We start from the raw sequence: 22,371 nt of genomic DNA, 5'->3' as shown, positions 1-22,371 counted from the left end.
TTCAATGAAAGCTTAAATTTAATTTTAAGAGACTATCCCTAAAGTCCCAACAGTTGAATATACAAAATGAAGAGAAAAAGATGATCTGTTTAAATAAAGGTTAATAAAAATAAATATAGTGTCAGATGCTTTGTGTCTATATCTGGCACATGGTTAAATAAACCCTTACCACCATTTTTTTTTCTGTAAAGCATTAGTATCATGTATGTAAGAACAAGAGATCACCCCTAGACAGATGTTACAGATGTTACAGATGATTGACTTGATTGATTTAATGAAGGAAAATAGCCAGAAACAGAGAAGAAATGCTCAACATGAACTGCAGAACATCTCGTTATGTAAATGAACAGTATCGATAATACTAATATTATTTAACCCAGTATATTCCCAAACTAACCTGGTCCCAGTACCAGTATTTCAATGTCAATCTATGATTCTCATGTCATAAAAATATGATTGATGGGAACGGCGCTCTCTAGTGGATAGAAGCCGCTACTACAATACGTCTCCATTCTCATGGAAACGGTGCAGGTGGTCTGAGTATCTGCAGGAAGATAAAGAAAGATGAAGATGAAGTGTGTGGGTATGTGAACATGTAGTGGTTCAAAACCAGAGGCTCATATGATCAAATCTCATTCAGGAAACTCGTACAGGGTAAAAACACTTACTTCTTTGCACAAAATGCAGCACAGTCCCGGCCGATACTCTCACTCCAGGCGGCTTTATACAGCACCTGATCACACACAGACACACAGTCAAAACACTTCAAACAGCACAGCGGCTCAGAGCAGGTCAACATGAGCTGTGATGGACAGTTTAAACTAAGGATCATGTGACTCACCAGGAAGACGAGGCAGTGCAAAATCAGCGTGTAAAAGAACGCCACCGTTCTGGCCGTCTTATTGGACAGGATCACACGACCCTAAAACGGACATGCCGAACATCAGCACAGACAGCAAAAGGGGAGGGAAATGACAGAACATTACAACACAAGAGCACAACACAAAATTTGCGAAAAGATCTAAGATTCGAGTTCATTTTCTCATCAGATTTGTAGAAATGTGTCATTCCATCACACCAATGGATCCGCTGTAGTGAATGGGTGCCGTCAGAATGAGAGTCCAAACAGCTGATAAAAACATCACAATAACCCACAAGTAATCCACACCACTCCAGTCCATCAGTGAACATCTTGGGAAGACAAAAGCTGTGCATTTGTAAGAAACAGATCCATCATTAAGATGCTTTTAACTTCAAACCATTGAATCTGGCCAAAATACAGCTCTATATTTCATAATACAGCTTCCTGCAGTGAAAACAATATGTTGTCCTCGCACATTAAAATCCAAAATATTTCTTTAGAGATATTTTGGCTTGTCATTACGAAGTATGGACTTGTATTTTAGACGTTAAAAATGTCTTAATGATCGATTTGTTTCAGCTTTTGTCTTCTCAAGATGTTAACTGATGGACTGGAGTGGTGTGGATTACTTGTGGATTATTGTTGTTTTTATCAGCTGTTTGGACTCTCATTCTGACGGCACCCATTCACTGCAGAGGATCCTTTGGTGAGACAGTGATGGAATGACACATTTCTACAAATCTGATGAACAAACAAACTCATCTATATCTTGGATGGTCTGAAATTATTAGCAAATGTTCATTTTTGGGTGAACTAGTGCTTAAAATAATAAATAAATAAATAAATAAATAAAAATCAATAAACCAATTAAACCACTAAAACAAATACTCTAAACTACTCCTTTTTTAATACTAATGTAATATAAATATATACATTTAAAAAATACATAATTTTAAAGATTATAATAACACTTTTAATAGAATAATTACAATCAAATATTTAGGGCTGTTGTTATTTTTATGCTTTTAAAAATTTAAACCACAGCTTTTTTTTTTTTTTTTTTTTTTTTTTTGTGGTATATATAAAAATGAAAAACATGTAGGATGGGACTTGACTGACAGCTGAACATTGTTGTTTGCTACTGTTATAATCTGATGTGAGTAACAGCAGTATTTACTGGGAACTGAGCAGCTCATGTGTAAAAGAACACTGCGTGCACTACTGTATGTGAAGACATCAACACAAACACGGGTTACACACCAGACTGAGTGTGGCCTTGTCCCACGGGCTGAGGCTCTGATATCTCCTTTGACGCTCCTGAAGAGAAAATCACATTTTAAGCATCATAAACAAACCTGAATGCACAAAACCAATAAACAATTCCAAAAATGAAATTTAAATATGTTCGTGTTCTCACCCTTTTGCTGAAAGAGGCGAAGGGATCGAGTCTCTCCTCATACTGAGACGAGTAACGCATCACTGTATCATCACTGTCTCCAGCCTAATACATACACACACGTCAGTCTTTAGCATTCATAATCTGCTGTAATGGGGCCTACAATCTCATTCATGCCTATGAATGAGATATTTCAGATTTGATTACACTAACTGAAGCCCACGTTCAGACCATCAATATTCACGGCACTGCTAAGGTGTGTGCGATATGCATCATCTACCATAAGCTCATAATTATTGTTTTGAAAATGTGCAAGCTGACACTGAGTATGTCACTTAATTTGCAAAAACCAAACAAAAACACGTCTTGAGAGTCTTAAGAGCCGAGTAGAAAGCTGTTAGAATTTCCCCAAATTTCAACACGAATTCTGCCCTGTATGATGCTTTGTCTTATATTTTTAGATGGCATAGTTAAGCAATATCACACAAACAAAAGTGTTTTTCCCCTAAATATCAGTATGATTGAAAATCATTCAGAAAATCTGAGTTAATTAAAGAAATTCATATTAAGTGAGTTACATTTTACATAAAATATTTTCAGTTTTTACCGTTTTACCAACAAAAACAGTTCCAATCAGATCCACAGAACTATTGTGCATCTCCAAGCAACACACAGCAGGGTTTAATTTTTCAATAAATAAATGTTTTTGAACTATCAAGTTGAGTCAACAAATCAATGACCCATTCATATTGGTGCTCCCCTGCACACCCTTCAAGAACTGTATTCATCCAGAGTGAGGAAAAGAGCTCAGAAAATCACTCTGGATCCCTCACATCCAAGTCATCATCTCTTTGAACTTTTAAAATCTGGCCGGCACTACAGAGCCCCAAACACCAGGACAACCAGGCACAAGAACAGTTTTTTCCCCCCAGGCAATTCTCCTTAAATGTTCATTGTGCAATATAATGTGCAATCATTTATTTATTTTTTTTATTAGTTACCACCCCCATCCTAGCACATCCCTGCATCTCTACCTCTTTCTATTCTATTCTATTCTATTCTGTAGCACAACTGTACATACCACTTTTTATTTATTCATTTCTCAATTTATTTTTCAAATTTTTGTCTATTTATATTTACATGTGTGTATTTTATTCTCATCTTATGTTTATTGTCTGTGTGTTGTTGTTGTCTCTGTGTACTGGAAGCTAATGACACTAAAACAAATTTCTAGTATGCGCAAGCATACTTGGCATAAAAGCTCTTTCTGATTCTGATTCTTCTGATAAAGAGTCACTTGCTTGGTTCTTAAACGAATCAGCCATTTGATTAAGTTGTTTTAATGAATGACTCATTCATTAGGACAGGGACAAGTCGCCAGCTACTGGCATTTTTAGCTTCATATTTGAGTATAATTTAATTTTTTAACATCTGTATTTCAATATTATAATTTTTAAAAATCCCACATTATTTATGCATGTTAAGTGGTGATGTAAAAAATGTTGTTTCTGCGTCCAAGCCTCAATTCGCTTTACTTGAGAATACTATCTCAGCAGCCATTTATGAGCACTGTTTATTCATATTAAACAATTAAGCTAAGCGCTTTTAAACTTACGGTGTACGCTACAGTCTTCATGCTCACAGCGTTCCAAACACAAATAATTTCTATATTTATTTAGATTTATATTATCATTGTCTGGATATCGGGGATTTCGGTATTGGCCTTAAAGGTTAGGATTATTATTTTTTTGGTAGTATTACATCACATTGTGAGTGTATATTAGCACATTTTGTTGTTTTCTAGTGGTATCTGGACCCAGAAGTGGTGATGTGTAATCCCAGTGTAAATGCATTCAAGCCACCTCTGAGCTGCATTAAACAGTTTGTTTAAATACAGGTCTATTAAAATACCACTCCAGATGCAGCTTCAGTGCAAAGATTTGTTGATACTGCTTTCATTAGATTGCTGACCGCATCTTATCCCAGAAAAATACCCCAGATATTATTGAGATATTATTTTTCTGTCGATATCGCACACACCTATGCTCTACAGAAGCTACAGACCATTTCATCATTTTAGTGATAAAACATCCACGTTTATTTGACATCCACACAGGAGTGAGATGATGGTCGACTCGCTGTGATATGACTTACTTTGTTTGGGTAGCTCTGCAGAAACTTGATCTTCTCGTAGAGCTTGATGTTGTCGGCCCGCAGACTGTCGAGCTCGCTCTGAAGAGCCTGTAAGGTCTGCTGCAGGGAGCTGTTGGTCTGAAGGACACGAAAAACAACAACACGGCACATTCAGCCTCTCTTTCTCAGAGCAACATGAATCATTACAGTGACGTGACGTGCACTCACAGCCTCCAGCTCCTGGTTACGGGAGCGAAATCTCTCCCTCTGACTGGAGATGATGGACAGCAGAGAATCCTTCTGACCCTGCGGAAGATCCTTCTGAGGAGAGCCGCCCACACCTCAACACACAGAAAAACAGCTGTATGAACATCCGATGACTAGAGTGACTGATGACAGTCCGTATAATGTGCACATCAGCACTATATGAGTCATGAGCTGCTGATATAAACATTAGCAGCAGTCATATGTGCTTTAGTTTACCTGAGAACAGAGCGGTGGCCTCTTTAATGGGCTCAGGGACGATCACCACGCTGCTGTCTGCACCCTAGATGACAAAAAACAATCTATCACTATCATAAATTGTTGTAATTCGTGTCAAGATGTATTTTGTTGTTGTGTGTAAAGCTGTCATTGGGATGAGTTCAGTTGTCAGTCCATATATCTCCTGCAGAATACTGTAATCCTCCACAGCTGCCATTTGGAACAGATTCACATACAGTTTTTTTTACTCCTCCTACAAAGTGTGCATCAGCATTCTTCACACTCCGATCAAGTTACTAACTGCATTTTCAGTGTTCGACTCCATTCTCCAGAAAAAATCTGGTCAAGACTTCAACAGGAAGTCAGTGATTTTACTTGCCAACACTTACATTACATAAAACTTACTACACCACCATGCAAAGGTTTTGAGTCAGTAGTATTTTCAATGTTTTTGAAAAGTCTCTTTTGCCATTTTTATTTTGATCAAAAACAGTAAAAACTAATAATGCGAAATATTATTACAATTTAAAATAAGTTTTTTTTTCTGTGTGAATACAAAGTAAAATGTGAATTATACCTGTGCTACCAAGCTGAATTTTCAGCATCATTACTCCAGTCTTTAGTACCACATGATCCTTTAGAAATCATTCTAATATGCTGATTTGCATTCAGTGTTGAAAACAGATGTGCTGCTGAATATTTATAATTTTAAAAGAACAGCATTTTGACTTAAAAATCTTTCGAAACATTACAAATTACTTTACTGTCAATTACTGTCATGTCAATTTGAATAATCCTTGCTGAATAAAACTATTATTATTTTTTAAACCTTTTTAAATATATATATTTTTAATTATGTTTAATTATTTTAATATCTTCCTTAAGTGTAAATCAAGTTTTTTGCACCAAAAAAAAAAATAAAAATTCAACCCTCATTCTGTCCCTCGGTCTGAAATGTTCTCAGCCAAAAGAAAATCTGAAATGTGTTACCAAATCCGTGGTTTTCCCGTGGAATTGGGCTACTTTAACACTGTTGCCGTGGGTTGTTTTTCGATGTCCGTGGGTTGAAGCGACCCCAATAATGTTATATTTATCCCCTGGAATGCAAACTGTACCAGGGGAACCCCACCAAAAAACATGTATTTTACCCCCACAGAACGCGATTTTTACTGGGGGAATTGGGCTACTTTTGGGTTCGTTTTGAGTAGCAATTGGGCGGGTTTTGTTGTAAAAACCTGGCAACCCTGGTTCTCAGTATCTTTTATTTTGTTGGTAGATCTTTGTCAGTATTTTTAGAGCTGGGAAAAATAATGTTAATGCAGATGGAGTAATGACATCTTCTGCCAGTAAATAAAAGCAAAGCTAAACTATTATTTTGGGTTTATGTAACGATTCCCAAAAAAGGAGTGATAAAATGTATACCTTGGATCTACTGTCTGGATAAAAGCATCAGTGTAAATGTATACAGTTTACTAATGGAACAGGCATTGGTCTGAAGCTCATGCTCATGTCTGACCTCAGCGTCGGGCCGTGACATCGTCTGGATGGTGCTGAGATCCTGTTCCAGTTTGAGGATGAGCTCTTTCTGTTCAGCGCTGGTCTTCACTGCTGCAGAGAACTCCAGCTGTAGAGACGCGTAACGGCCTAAACACACACACACACACAGGCATCAGTAAAGCCCTCAGACAACATTAAATCACATTCACATATAAACTAAATAATGGGCAACTACACAAATCAAATGGTCCCAATTTTTATTAATTTTTCAATGAACTATCCCTCTAAATGTTGATTAATAGAACTGAATGAATAAAAAAAATACACACACATACACCTGACCAAAATATGATCAATGGCAGCTTAACTGCACTTGACAAACGTCATTTTGGTGCTTGCATGTCAACCACTAACATTTGAACTTCTGTACTGATATTTGCCACACAGATATTGTATCAACAGAATTGCTCATCACATAGAAATCTAGATCTAGATCTAAATGTTTTTCTACTAATTGTATCATTTGCATAGCATGAAAATAAAATAATGATCCTAATGTTATAATAGTTTAAATAAAGACATCTCTCATTCAAACAGAGAGAGCAGATACATTGATGACAATGACACAAACATCATCTGGAGTAATTTTAGCAAATAAAGGCAATTAGTATGATTTAATGTGACAATTGTTGTACAGTTATTTAAATTAAACATTACTACAAGATTACTAATGTTCTGTAACTGCTGTTAAATGATCAATTAAAACCACCTAATAACTTGCAGTTTAGGCATATTACAAATTAGAAATGATGGCTTTTAACGTTGACATTGAATGGCTATATCACCATTATTATTGACTAAAAACAGACTCACTGCTGAGCTCAGTGTTAGCGATGCGCAGAGACGCGCTCTCAGACTGCAGGCTGCGGTTCTTCTCCAGCAGCAACACCTCTAACGGTTTAGATGAATCCTGTGAGAGATCATGACATCAGATCGACAACAAAAATTACACACTGAACAAAATAAAACAGAACAGAACAGAACAAAAACTACTGTTTACCTGTGCTGTGGAGCTGTCACTCGGCCCAAACTCCATCGACTTCAGAATGCTGTCAATATAAAACAGAACCAATGAGAATGTGACAGTCTTACTTCAGCCATCAAATGAAACAATGCTGAAGACTGCATTCACACAGTCTCTTTTAGGGATCAAACTCACGAGAGGTGAAAATGTGAGACAAATCCAGATAAATAGAAATGGTTCAGTGGGAATTTCTTGTAAAGAAGACAAATAACATTTCAATCAATTTTAAAATTATTTAAGGATTTAAATGTGTACTTAATAAGTTTGAGTTACCCTAAGCAAAGACAGGGTTTGGTTCTGTACAAAGAAAATAATCAGATTTCCCTTTGACTGAGTCTATGGATTACATGTAACAATTTTCTGAATAATGTTGATGTTAATGTTTCTTGCACAGATGCTTCATAAGACTTCAATATATTGCCTGATATGCTTCCTTTGACTCTCAGACTCATGGCAGCCACTGACTTGTGTTTTATGAATCACCAAGTACCACGGTTTCAGCTAAAAAAAATTCTGTACTGTTCTACTGTAGACAAAAGTCACATACATCTTGTAAATTAACAGCAAATTTTCATTTTTGGGTGAACTATCCCTTTAAAGGCCATAAGACTAGTGACGTCATCACAGCAGGAAGTGATGGAGTGCAGCTTGCAAGAAAATCTCTCACCTGAGCTCTTTCTTAACCTCCTCATAGTCCGCTTGTGTCTGCAGTTTGTCTTCCAGTTGCTGGACAAATAAAATTACCGTGAGGAAGGCAAATTTACAACACTGGATCAGCTCAATCAAACACACACAGCTTGTTACATGGCCACTGAAGTATAAGATCAGACTATCGGATGTTAACTGTACACTACAGTATGAATCAGACAGTCTGATCTTGTACTTGGTTTGAGTTGGTCTGCACACTTTTTTTTTTTTAAATCAGTACCCTGAAAAGGACAGTTTAGAAGAGAACAGCATTCTTTCTGACACAAAGTGCCATTTTTCTTGTTGATCACTATGCATCACTTCATTGGGCAATGTTAATGCCCAGCACGGCCACTGGAAACCACTTACCCTGTGCAACTCACACAAACCGATCTGTGCTCGGCAGAACTGGTAAACACAAGTTAAAGGAGAAGTCCACCTCCAAAACAAAGGTTCACATATAATGCACTCACCCCGTTGTTATCCAATATGTTCATGTCTTTCTTTTCTTTCAGTCGTAAAGAATTTGTTTTTTGAGGAAAACATTTCAGGATTTTTCTCCATATAATGGACTGATATGGTGCCCCGATTTTGAACTTCCAAAATGCAGTTTAAATGCGGCTTCAAATGATCCCAAATGCGGTTGTAAATGATCCCAGCCGAGGAAAAAGGATCTTATCTAGTGAATTGATCGGTTATTTTCCTAAACATATTACAATTTATATACCTTTTAATCTCAAATGCTCATCTTGTCTTACTCTGCCTGGGCTGTTTTAGTTCTGGTTCATGTCAGTTAGGGTATGTCGAAAAACTCCCATCTCATGTTCTCCCTCAACTTCAAAATCGCCCTATATCGCTGTTTTACCTTTTTTGTTAAGGGTGTTTGATCCTCTTTGCATGTTCACTTTGCAAAGACTGTGTCGGTACTTCTGCAGTGATGTAGGATGATTTTGAAATGATTTTTGAAGTTGAGGGAGAAAATATGATTGGAGTTTTTCGACATACCCTAACTGTCTTGAGTCAGAATACACAGAGTTCAGGGAGAGAAAGACAAGACGAGTGTTTGACATTAACAAGTATATAAATTGTATTATTTATATGAAAATAACAGATCGTTTCGCTAGATAAGACCCTTCTTCCTTGGCTGGGATCGTTTACAGCCGCATTTGGGATCATTTGAAGCCGCATTTAAACTACATTTTGGAAGTTCAAAATTGGGGCACCATATCAGTCCATTATATGGAGAAAAATGCTGAAATGTTTTCCTCAAAAAACATAATTTCTTTACAACTGAAGAAAGAAAGACAGGAACATCTTGGATGACAAGGGGGTGAGTACATTATATGTACATTTTTGTTCTGGAAGTGGACTTCTCTTTTAACACAGGTCTGCAATCTGTAAACATACGTTGTTGTACAACCTAATCTATAGCTCAATTTCAATCTTACATCAATTGGTTAATTGTCTAAACTCACAAGTCATTCTGAATCTCTTTTAACAAATTAGTCAGATCCACTGAATCTCATATTATCAGCTTAAAAAAAAAAAAATTCTGTGCTTTATATACTCTATGAGATAGTCTTGGGCTGTAATGTATACAGACTGGCTGCTCACATGAAAATTACTGTGTCTGCATTTGTGAACGGTCACAGCGTGCACTGGATTTAACGAAAAAATATGTTTTACTTTTCAACTAATAATAAGCTATGTTTTGTAAATGTGCAGGTATGTAGTATGAGTAAAATACTAGTATAGTTATGCTAGAAAAAAAATGTTTTAATAAATTTTCATGCATTATTGTGATAAGTCAAGTCAAGTCGAGCTTTATTGTCATTCCGCAACATGTGTGGACATACAGTGGAACGAAATGTCATGTTTCACAGGACCACAGTACTACATAAATAAACATAAATATGAACATAGATACACTAGATGTAGAAACAATTTTTTAAACCTATACATATACTATAAATAATTGACTATACATACATATAACCTAAGTTTCTACAGAGTGGTTTGTCTAGCCCACTCACCTGGGTGTAGCACACTCAGAGGTGCACAATGTTTTCTGTGTAACATGTAATGTTTATAAGAAAGTGTCTGGTGCATATAGAGATGAAGAATGCGTTACTAGCTTCAACTGTTATGACATTGGTCAGTAAGGGTGTGCAATATTGAATAAAAAATATCTCAATATTTTCTGGGATTTATCAATAATGATAATTAGACAATATTTTGCTGTGTGTGAGTGTGTCATTGTGTTGATATCTTAAGGACTACCATGGACTGCTGACTCCTACATTTTTTGATATTGTTCTGTGTGGTGGTCAGTTCACACTGATAGAAATTAATCTTTTCCAATACATTTAAATTGATTTTTACCTTTTAAGGGCATTTTATCCTTTAAAAAGGAATTTTATTTCTAAAAGTGTGCATTAACGTTTGAGTCAAATTCTTACATTTACTCAGTGAATTAGAATAAGATCACGTTTGGGCTGTTACCAAGCAAATGAAATCAGTATCGGCAAAATTTATCTATGCAATACGGAGAAAACACAGAAGCCGCATCTGAATTGGCATTTAGATGCATTTACACAGTTTAATGCAGGTCATGAATGCATTTAACCTGCAGTTACAAATGTATAAATAATGTTTTGATATTTTAAACATAAAAAGCTGAATACTGATATCTGAAATTATTTAATTAATAAAAAGATGCTGTAAATATGGAATTAAAACCGCCAGTAAGTGGCAGCAAGTCACTGTTAAGTGAGTCTTGAATCAAATCATTTAAATGATTGAATCATTCAGGAACAAAAACACTGTCGTGTTGCTCAGAGATGCACTGTGGCTGTGTTTGGAATGATTTTTGTTGGCGAAAAACGGTGGCAAGATGGTGTCTAAAACTGAAGTCTCTTAATTCTTGTCCTTTTAAACTGTCAAAAGTTGATGTCACATTTGTAATCATGGTAATTTTTGGAGAAAACTGCACTCTTCGTGTAATATTGCTTAACTATATGAAGTGGAACAAGTCTATACATTTTCTATATATATCTGAATAGACTGAATCATGCAGTGAAAGAACGCACTGTTAATGTGTACGCGCACAAGTCTAGACTTCACGTAATGAGTGCACTGCACTCTGTAGGTGTTTTGAATGGTTTTTGTAAAATACTCGATAATGTCAAATTGAACATCATTAAAACAACAATTACAATATTATCACAGACAATATATGTCGCACACCCCTATTAGTCAGTTCGCATACGTAGGCTACACGTTATGTGCTATTTTCCTACTCATTTCTTCTGTTTTTTTTACAGATATTCTGTGCCATTATTTGAATAAGCATCCAGTTTATTCCCATAGTCACATCAACTTCAGAAACCAAACATGAAAAATTTGAGCAGCTTCAGCTACAGTATGCACTAGACTTGGAGGAATTGTCTATAGCTTTTTATGTTTATTAAGACAATTATCCAGCATGCCAGTACTGTCTTGCAAACTGCAAAGCAGGAGTAATGTAAGGGTGAGTTTGTCTACCTTGAGTGTGGCAGTCTGGCTCTTGAGCTGCTGTTGTAGTTGACTGATCTGCCCGGCTGAACTCTCTCGGAGTGTGGAGAGGCTGGCCTGCAGTCTCTGGACGTCTTCCACCAGCTGGAGCATCTCGCGGTCTTTCGCACTGAGCTCCGCCTCAAGACTTGAGCGTGGCACCAGCTCAGCACTCTCATCCTGATTAACACACACACACACACACACATCAATGAGTGCTATATAAAGGCACACAGACAAAATCATATAGGGGCACCTCCTAGAGTCAGAATTCGGACTGTGTAATGCTTGTGTCACATAAAAGGTGACATGAACAATGCTAAAGAGGAGTACAATAATAAAGGTAAGGTGCATAACCTCCATAGTATGTTTCACTGGGGAAATAACTAGATAGTTTCCCATGACCACAGACACTTTGATACACATTTATTGAAATGACATAGGTTTAACACTACAGAACTTTTGTTAGCAAGTTAGTGATGCTGTTCATTTTTACTTTTTTTATATCACATTCATACACACTATGCAATTGACCTATCGTCTAGTTTTAGCCAGAGATACCTTGCTGAAGCAAAAGATGACATTATCTTTCTGCTTGAGCAGGTGAAAATTGTAACTTAGAGTATGACAACCAGAAAAATTTACATTTTCATCTTCATTGTGATTGGGGTTGGACACTTAGGGACATTTTGCTCAGTTTTGGTTGGGTTCCATTGCCCATCCTCTCAGGATACCTGGAATCAGTGTTAAAAGTACCCCAGGCACATCGTTTTTCCATTTTTGTAGCATAAACACCATCAAACCAATGACAGCATTAGTTCTTGCAGTGTTTCTCTATGGCACTGAAACCTAAAGATGTCCGAGTTCTGCTCCCCGTGCAACTGATACTCAACTGCCATTGGCTCATCTGTGTTCGAGGGGAGGGGCTTACCAATACGTCAACTGGAACACATACATTACTCCTGTAATCACTTTGTGATGGTACTGTCAATAAGGAACTCTTTACTTCTGCTTTGCTTTATTTTCAAATGTTTCATAACTAACTTTAGTAAGAATGTATGCTTAATTGATACAGTTGATATGCAGTGTTTTTACACTTGGTTACTCAAATTCTGTATTATTTCTTTAATACTCCTGTTAGATAATGTTAATAAACTATTTATTTTTTCTACTATATTTAATTATCCTGCTTCTTTGCTACTATTTATTACTGACCGTCTTCAATAAGCTTTTGCCTTCATTAGTTAGGCAAGTGTTATTATTTATATATTTATATTTATATATATATATATATATATATATACATATGCTGTTTTTGACAGTTGTTCACAGTGTTGTCTTAAAGAATTTTACTTTGTTGACTCAAAACTATGATTTTATGTTAACAGCAGTGTTTACGTGATTATATAGCATGTATGTTTATATCCAGGGGTGCACATAAGTGGATTGCAGGTTCGCATGAGCAATAAGAAATATGCTGTGAAAATAAGTTCAGAGTGCGCATTCGTGTACTGCCATGGTTGACAGACAATTACAACAATTACAATTTTAGATTGAGAAACTGTATTACTGTATATGATGTCTATTTGAACTGAAAGCTGAACTGAATTCTTACTTGCCGGCAACCCACAAAAATAATTTAAGTTTGAAAATGATGAAAATTCAAATAAACATTGTCATTTTATTTTTTTAGTTTACTATTAAATAATTGTGCTTTTATTTAATACTCCCTTTTTATTTTAAATATTTTTGTCATTTGGTTTATTATTTTATTTTTTTTTAAAAAAACTAAATAAATAAAGTCCAATGATACTATTATTAATTTATTTTTTTAGAGTTATATTTAATGTGTCACACTATGTGCCGTGTGAGGACCAAACCAAATCTCCAGGTACTCTTATGAGAACCAGGCTAAAAAACGTATGTGCACCCCTGTTTATATCAGTGGTTCGTATGATTTTAGCAGTGGTTTAGTTTTGTATTTAAGAAACTACACTGAGAAACTACATTTTGGCAGTCTTATATCCTTGCTAATAACCAGCTCTACAGCAGAATAAGATACGAAACTAGTACGAAACTGAGGAGAACTTGTACCGTGTATGGAGTTGAGTCGATCCGTGTAGGCAGTTGGGTTGATTTGTTAGCTGAAGTGAGCTGCTCTCTCAAAGCAACAACCTCCCTCTCAGCAGCTTCTGCTCTCTGCAGTAAAACAACATCAACAGAGTTAATAACACCAAAGCCTTAGCTTTTAAAGGGACAGTTCACCTAAAAATTAACCAAATGTGTTTTTGCGGCTTGAAAGAACACAAGGAGAGTAAATGATGACAATTTTTTAACCCTTTTAAAATTCTTACAGATAAAGAATTTATGTAATATTTTCAATATAAAAATGCATAATTATAACAAGAAGAAACTGTGTCTGTCATAAGTGCGATGTGTAAACTTGGAATTTAATGAAAGATTTATAACAGGAATGAATCTGTACCTGATTGGCTCGCTCCAGATCAGTCATCACCATATCAATCTCATCACCCCTGAGAACCAAATAAATTCACCATTATCGCTTTTGTAATACAAGAGTTCTTCTATGCTCATTACTTGAGTGTGTTCACACTGTATTAATGTAGCAAACACTCTTAACACATCTGTCAAACTGTCTGTGAGCATCTCCTTGTAATTAATGTAATCTTTTCGAGTCTGTTCTGCTCCTTCATTGGCATAAGTCATGGTTGACCTTCACACACAATAAGCAACAACAGTAATGGACCAGACATTGTGTTTATTTAGAAGTGGCCAAAATAACTTTTGTGCAATTTGCAAACTCATTAAATTGCATTTGCAAGTATTAACCAGCTGTGCATCTTGATTGGTAGATTAAAAATAATGCTTAACTTAACTACTGCTCATTTTGTATCTTTCCTTGCAAGTTATAACATATTTGCCTATCATAAGCATGCCCAGATTTTGAATATTTGTTTCTGGATTATTCGTTCACCCCGTCATCATCTTACCAGACAAGGATTCCCTCTCTGCCTCTTAACAGGTGTATGAAAGGAAAGTGGCGGTGTGTTTTTTTGTACCAGTGTGTTTACCGGTGTGTTTTTTTGGCTCAGTAGGTGGCGAATACTGTCTTTTCTGATTTTTCTAATTTGCTGATTTGGTGCTCAAGAAATATTTCTTATTATTATCAACAGTACTGCTTAATATTTCTATGAAACTATATAGTTTTCATTATTCTTTGTTGAACAGAAAGAACAGCATTTATTTGAAATATATTTTTTGTAACAATGTAAATGTTTTTTTTAATTATTATTGTTACTTTAATGTGATCTTGTTAAATAAATGTATTGGGTAAATCTTTGACCCCAAACTTTTGCATGGCACTGTACAGTGTGAGCGATCAACTTAAATAGTCAGAAGCTAGTTAAACATGAAAAAATTTATCATATTAATAATAAATGGATTAATAACTGAAAATAAATGATGATCCATGTACAAAGTTGTTTAACACAAACACACACTTACTTTGCAGTTGACTCTTCATCATATTTGGTTTTCAGGTCAAAAAGCTCTGCCTGAGTTCGCTCAAGTGCTGCAAAGACACACAACAACATCATCATCTATATAATGGAAAAAATATAAAATATAACCTCCAGCATGCGCACACACACGCACACACACACACACACACATTCTTTAGCAGAGCTCCTGTTTATCAGTACATGGAGGAAGAGCTTCTGAATAAATAATTCACTTATAAATCAAATACAGAATACATTTTTAACAGAACATGCCATTTGTATGCTCTGAATGATGGGACTAAACTTTCAATCAAGCTCAAAGTACCTGAAACATCAATACGGGCAGAACACACAATAACACCCATGTGACTACTACAATATCAGTTTTAATACAAACTGCTTTGCTTTATTTAAAAAGGATCTTAAAAAGGATCTGAATGAATTAAAACTGAATGTGCTGCATTGTGAAATCAACACTGTTTGAGATGAACTGCACTGACAAATGAATCTCTTGTGAATATCAAATGAAATTCTTTAAACAGACTGACGGGTCTACTGAGGTCTACTGCGACTACTGTGGTACCTGTCTGCAAGGTCTGGGCTTTGAGTTCAGCTTCCTGCAGTTTACCAGCCAAAGACTCATGCGTCTCCTGGAACTTCCTGTTAGGACAGAACAATTACGGGCAGGTGATTTTTAATTAAATATGTAACAACTTTCAGAATTAAATATTAAAAAGAATTTTAGTATAATCTTGAAGTTTCTCCATTATGTTCATTTATGTGGATGATTTCCACAAACTGCTAAAAATACACTGTATCCGAACAGAACTAATAAACGCAATTAAATGACTCTTCTATTGCTCTGATGACAGTAAAAGCAACATGTGACTGCTACTCAGACATCTGAGTTCTGGATTTTATCAAGATCAGATGGAGGATGATGGGTACTGACCTCTCTTTCTCAGCGTAGTCTTTATGAATCTGTTGCTGTTTCTCCAAGGCCAGATTCTCTGCATGGTTCTTCATACTCTGCTCATACTCTCTGATCTTCTCCTTTAGTGATTTAATGGTCACCTCTACAAACACAAGGCAAATTTCAACAAAGATGTGACTAACACACACACAACCTGTGTTAATACACTCTTCTGATTCTTAGTCAGGGGAAGTGGAGCCTGTTGTGAACGTCCCTGTGTTTAAACAGCCTTGAGAAATGAAAAATGACGTAGAGGGTTTGCGCTGATATGATGTGTTGTTTATGTTCAAACAGGTTACATAGTGCATCACAGTGCATGTGTACATTGTACTGGCACTTCTGCTTCATGCCATTCACTGTGCTGGAGAGGATTCTTGAGTACTGGCAGGTGCTTGACAAGAGATTGACGTAGAACCCCCAGATATGCACGGTTTAACATATTTAGATAGCAGTGTAATGCAACATTGTTCTAATACCACTTTTTACAGAATGAGTACAACACCAACATTTTCATGACTGGTCAGTGGCCGTCTCTTTTGAGTCTCAGCCTAACCTCAACTCTACTACATCATGGGAAAAAGATGACAGGATGTTTCCAGTGATGTATGTGTGTGTGTGTCTCTCACCCTGGTTCTTGACCTCAGCAAACTCTTTGTTGTATTCTTCAAGTGTCTCACGCAGCTTCTGGTTCTCTGTATCGATGTCATGCATCCTCTGAACCTTCAGATGCAGCTGCTGCGACAGCTCTAATGCCGGCACCGGATCTACACACACACACACACACAAGAGATAAAGACACAGCCGCTATTAACACCATCTTTAGCAAAGCTTTTAAAATGGACCAGAGTCTGCAAATATTAAAAGACTAATTAAATATGAATCCTGCATTTCTGTGCGTCTTCTCATGAATGAATGCCTTAGACACCATTGTTACAGAAAAAATACTACTAATGTACAGTAGAATGTATCTCTTACTACTACAACTTCTACTAGAATTATTATTAAAAAAGTTCATTTTTTTAAAGGAAAAAATCAAAAATTTTCTTCCATGTTTTCATTTTAACAGTAAACTTAGAATTCTGTTTGCCAAAAAACAAAAGGGAATGTTTAATGTTTATTTGATTAAAAAACAGGAAATTGTATTTTTGTTTAATTGTAACTTTTATTTAATTCAGTTAATATGCATATGTCTGTATATGTCGGTGCACTAACCACGAGGCTACTGGCGCTGACACAAAGCCACAAATTTTTAAAGTCTCATTTTTTAATGCATTCATTAACATGAATTATTATTATTATTAAGTTATGTAAATATAGTGTTTTTAATCATTGCTGGTGCCATGAACCCTACCCCAAAAGCAAACAGAACCAAACCAAACCAAGGCTCCAAAATGATGCCTATTGATGAATAAAATGTGATTTAACCACTAAAAATAATTTTGAAAACAGATTTCCTAGGGCCCTAGAAAAATAATATTACTACAATTTGCTATTATTATTTCTACCTATATTATCTGCATTACAAAGGGAAATGTTTAAGGATTGTGATGTTTTAATCATGCAGCTCATATCACTGTGACACACAAACATACCTGGCACATCAATCAGACGTTTATAGACGTTTAGAAAGGCCGTCTCTGACTCTTTACTCCTCTTGCTCAGCGCATCAATCTAGAACAGACAAAGATGAGCAAATATTATCCACACAAACACTTGGTTCCAGACACGTATCAAACACAAACTGACCACACTGGACTGTCCATCGAACATATCTACTTATAATGACTGCCCTGTTGTGTTATGTTGTGCTGTGTTGACAAATTACATTACACTGCCTATCTGCGGTGCTGAATAAAGTTTACTTCTTTCATGGCTCAGGAAAAAACTCACCTCAGCCTGAAAACTCTTCAGCAGCGGAGCCACAAGCTTCCTCAGATCCTACATCAGACACATATAAAGAACACAAAGACTGCTAGTTAGACAGAGAAACAACCAAGCATGCAAAGTAACATGATCTGACACTCAAAAAGAAACTTCAGTACCAAATATTACAATGTACTTCACTTCACATTTCATACACACACAAAACATTTCACTTCCCATAGCACTAGTGTATCTCTCAGAAGCCCTCTGCCATTACACCGCCTATACTGACTGGCAGACATCACGCTTGCTTTTACGCCACACCAATAGCTCAAGATGTTGGCACACCACTTGTTGAGTGTGCACTAGGCCTGTCATAATAATATTACCACTTTCATTTTGCTGTCCTCAATAATGCCAATTATCTTTACATAAGAATGATGTTACCAACATTTTGGCCAGTCACACTGCTTCCTCCACACACAAAGCGGAAAGCAAATGAACTTAAAAATAAACATTTAACACTATTATAATCATTTTAAACAACTCGATTATATAGTCAGTAATGTCAGACATTGTCATTTGAGCTGCTTGATCTGAAGCTCAAGAGTAAATGAACAGCAGAAAACTAAAGCACGTTGCTAACAACTTCAACTTACATCTGCACAAAAGGCCACAAATGCACAAGCGAATTAAGTTATGTGCTAGTCTGAAATTGTAAATGTGTAGATGTGATCTGCTTGTAACAACACACTAAAATAGACATCTACGTCACAAAGAATTTACATAGTAGTATTATAATGTTATTATAAAGTGCACATCCTGCACTTATCTGCACTTTTGTTCTCCAGTCTGGACCTCATGTTGTCACAACTCTTCCAGCAATCATAAAAACTGAAAAATATGCTTTCATATATATTTTCAAATGACACACTTATTGTTTTCATGCTCAGTCATTGCTGTCACGTCCAGTTACTGGAGTCCTGAGGTACTTGTGCACATTTCCTAGTTTTATTTATTTAGGATATTTAATTTTTTTAAAGTTCCGCCTCCACTGTCTAAATATTTACACACAATTGAAAACAAACATCCTTTGAAGCTTTGACTCTGTCAGCATCTACTGCCAGACGAGTGCTGACGAAAAGGTACAGGGATTGTGAGGGAGGAGCGTAACCCATAGCCAGACACCTAAACAAATGCTCGAGAGAAAGCTAAAGCACACAACAGGAAGTTCACCTCTGGAGTGTTCTTCTTAAATTCACGGCTCTGGTCGATGAGTTTTTTCCTGGACTGCTCGCTGTCATCCTGTCGGCTGGCCAATAGTGTGGCGGTGCTGTCTAGCTCTCTCTGAAATAGATTAAGTCACAGTTAGGCAGAGCAGATAAACTCACTTCACAAATGATGGAATTTTTTTTTTTTAATTCATGTTCTAGTTGGCACACCTGCAGGAACCCTGGGGTCTTTGTGCTGATAAGTGATGTATACAATTTTATGTAATATTTGTTGTTTTGTTTTTGTATTGTGGTTTATTTTGGCATCCAATTTTTTGAGGAGGCACTGTCTCTCTTGCCTCTGCTTACAAAAATAAAAAAAATAAAAACATCTCTGGCAGAATCAGATAAGGAACCACTGCTCTCAAATGTCTGTCTTGAAGTTACATGTGTATCTGTGTTTATTTACAGACGTATAAGCCACTGATCTATATAACTCCATTATAGATCAGTGGTATAAACCCTCAGTTGGAAATTTACTTGACATATATACTCTGCAATCTAAATTCTTATTTGTTTTCATATTTGCACACAGTTTGCAGGACATCTTAAATCATTGCTATGCATACTCTCAGTCTGAATAAAAGTTTTAGTTTTAATGCTAAAAGGACCACATACACAATGAAAAGTTGTGACAAGTACATTTAAATATGATCTGATCTATCTTGACTGTAAACAAGAAATCATCGCAGCTCCCTTTAAACACTGAGGGATCAGGAAAAGTCTAAACTGACAAGTTTCAGCTATTGGTCAATCTAGCTTGATAAAATACTGACATATGACCACAACGAGGTCAGCTTCTTTAGGCCAAATTATCCGTACCGTTTACAAACACATTTGTGTGTAGCATTAAATGAAAGTTCGTGCCTGTTTTGGCTGTAAGTGGCGACTTTGGACAATGTTTCCATCACAGCGACATCGACAAACAAAGACAACCAATAACCGATCAGCCGATGCAGAAGCACAGCACCTCTACAGCCGCCAAACACACATGACACATGACAAGAACATGGAACAGACATTCACTAACCTGCAGCTGCTGCAAGTCAAAGCGCTTCCAGTACTGACACACCGATGCCGCACTAGTAGCCGCCATCTTCAGTTGTCACACGACATGACACGATGGCAAATGTTGCTGTTTCCTACCGGACATAGAAGGCTCTGGCAGCAGGGGGCGCTCGGCGGCTCAGAAAGCCCTGTTCTCTATAGTATGGGGTTCCATTTGTGCCAAAAACGAGTCGACTGCTTAGTGCATTGTACTGTAAGGCCCTGTTTACACTAGTGGGTTTTTGTTTTAAAACGGTGTTTTAAAATGAAAACGATCCTCGTCTACACTGGCGTTTTCTCTGCGTTTCAGAAACGATCTCCATCTACACTACACAACCGAAAAAACGCATGTCACATGACTATTCGTGCAAGTACAACCATAAATATGTAGGTAGATGCCTTATTACTAGATGGTTGACACATCTACGTGCTTGGAGCAGTCGAATGATGCATCTATCTATACATATCTATGGGCAGGGCTCAACACTAAGGATTTTTTCTACAGTGGTTCAAATGTTTACTTGCCCAGTCAAAATTTTCACTGGCCCTACCACAAAAAAATTAAATAGTTGCTCTTATCATTGTTTTTGACTCATGTTATATTTTATTTTAATAAATAAGCTTATATGACACCACAATTTTACATACCAAATAAAATTGCACAGTTCCCGATTCCAATTTCGATACCACTCCTAAACCTTCAAAAAAATGTAATTATTATTAATATTTTATTAGAAAAAATGAAAAGATGCCTTAGGGATAAACAGCAGACAGACTGAAAGAGCGCAGACTCGGTCTTTGCCAGCAGGTGGCGCTTATGGACTAAGAGTTATATTACGTTTCTATGGTTACTGCTGTAAACAAAGCAGCTCCGTGCTTATGAACGCTATTTTAAATACATCATACATGGGCAAATGAAAGAAATCGCCATGTAAACAGTCAGTTCCCCACACAGATACATTCTCATAAACCACAGTTTCAATATTTAGGATGATATTTCGCACATTGTACACCGTGATCTTGGTCTGGCTGCTACAGTATTTGTTTCTCTTTGCCTTCGTCTTTAGCGTCTCTGGCCTCTGTTAACGGATGTATAAAGAGTTCGTAATATTTCTACACACATGACATTTTGAAAGAAGATTGCATGCAGTTTGTGTGCAAGCCCAGAAAAAAAGATCAGTTGAAATATGTCCGGTCGATCGGTGCATCTGTCTCCACTGTACAAATTATGTATTGATCATTGTTAAAGCTACAAAGCTAATACTTTTGTAGGCTATTTTTTTCATCAGAGACACGTCTCTCTGTGATCGCTTAAAATTTGAAATGATCAAGTTTAAAAAACCCGTGCAAATGATAAACTTTCGTGAAGACGCGGCAGTGGCCCGATCGGGCCTGTGACATATTCGTCAACTGTTCCGAGCATCTTTCATGCTGGCCCCGGGCCATCGGGCACTCCTTATTGTCGAGCCCTGATGGGTATAACAATGAGCATGATGTTATTGTTTACACGGTCACCAAGGATACACAGAAAGAATGTGGGCAGCCACGCCATCGTTTTCAAAAGTCTCTGTTTTGGTTTGTTTACAATACCTGTGTCTCATTATGAAGGATGCATAACAACGTGATACTTCCTTTTTCCTTTTCCGTCCGTCCTACGAAGGCCGTCTCATTTAATTCTAGGCTTGAGGACACTCCGCATACGCATCCTACAGAGGATGCAACCTCCAAAGGATACGACCTCCGGAGGGTGCATCCTTCGAAATGAGACACAGCTACTGTCTCCGTTTTCGAGGGTTGAAAACGCCGGAGTAGTGTAAACAACAGCCGTGACTGTAGCAAAAGTTATGCATTTTAAAATAAAAATGCGCTAGTGTAAACACAGCCTAAGTTTGTCTTTGTCTACAGCCTACTTGTTCAGTTGAATCGTATATGTCGACGTGTATGTTGTCTGTTGACATTGTCTTACTGTTGTCCTTATTGTCATTTTGTTCTGTCATCTTTA

At 36.7% G+C, this 22,371-nt stretch overlaps 1 protein-coding gene across 1 annotated transcript; it reads right to left on the bottom strand.

Annotated features, from left to right (window-relative positions):
- On the bottom strand, positions 1–20,480 carry cux1b (cut-like homeobox 1b). Its single transcript, XM_051129985.1, has 23 exons — positions 20,353–20,480; positions 19,288–19,398; positions 18,079–18,126; positions 17,781–17,859; positions 16,815–16,952; positions 16,168–16,291; positions 15,799–15,875; positions 15,220–15,286; positions 14,180–14,228; positions 13,789–13,893; positions 11,686–11,874; positions 8,123–8,181; positions 7,432–7,480; positions 7,245–7,341; positions 6,391–6,518; positions 4,875–4,938; positions 4,620–4,732; positions 4,413–4,529; positions 2,280–2,363; positions 2,123–2,179; positions 842–922; positions 669–733; positions 1–544 (listed from the first exon to the last, which is right to left on the bottom strand). The coding sequence occupies exons 1-23, from the start codon at positions 20,416–20,418 to the stop codon at positions 496–498; spliced, it is 2,016 nt and encodes a 671-aa protein (XP_050985942.1). The 5' UTR covers positions 20,419–20,480; the 3' UTR covers positions 1–495.
- Positions 20,481–22,371: the final 1,891 nt, after the last annotated feature.

Source organism: Labeo rohita, chromosome 15 (genome assembly GCF_022985175.1).
Source record: "Labeo rohita strain BAU-BD-2019 chromosome 15, IGBB_LRoh.1.0, whole genome shotgun sequence".
In the NCBI taxonomy this organism is placed as follows: domain Eukaryota; kingdom Metazoa; phylum Chordata; class Actinopteri; order Cypriniformes; family Cyprinidae; genus Labeo; species Labeo rohita.
This window is presented reverse-complemented; position numbering and strand designations above follow the sequence as displayed.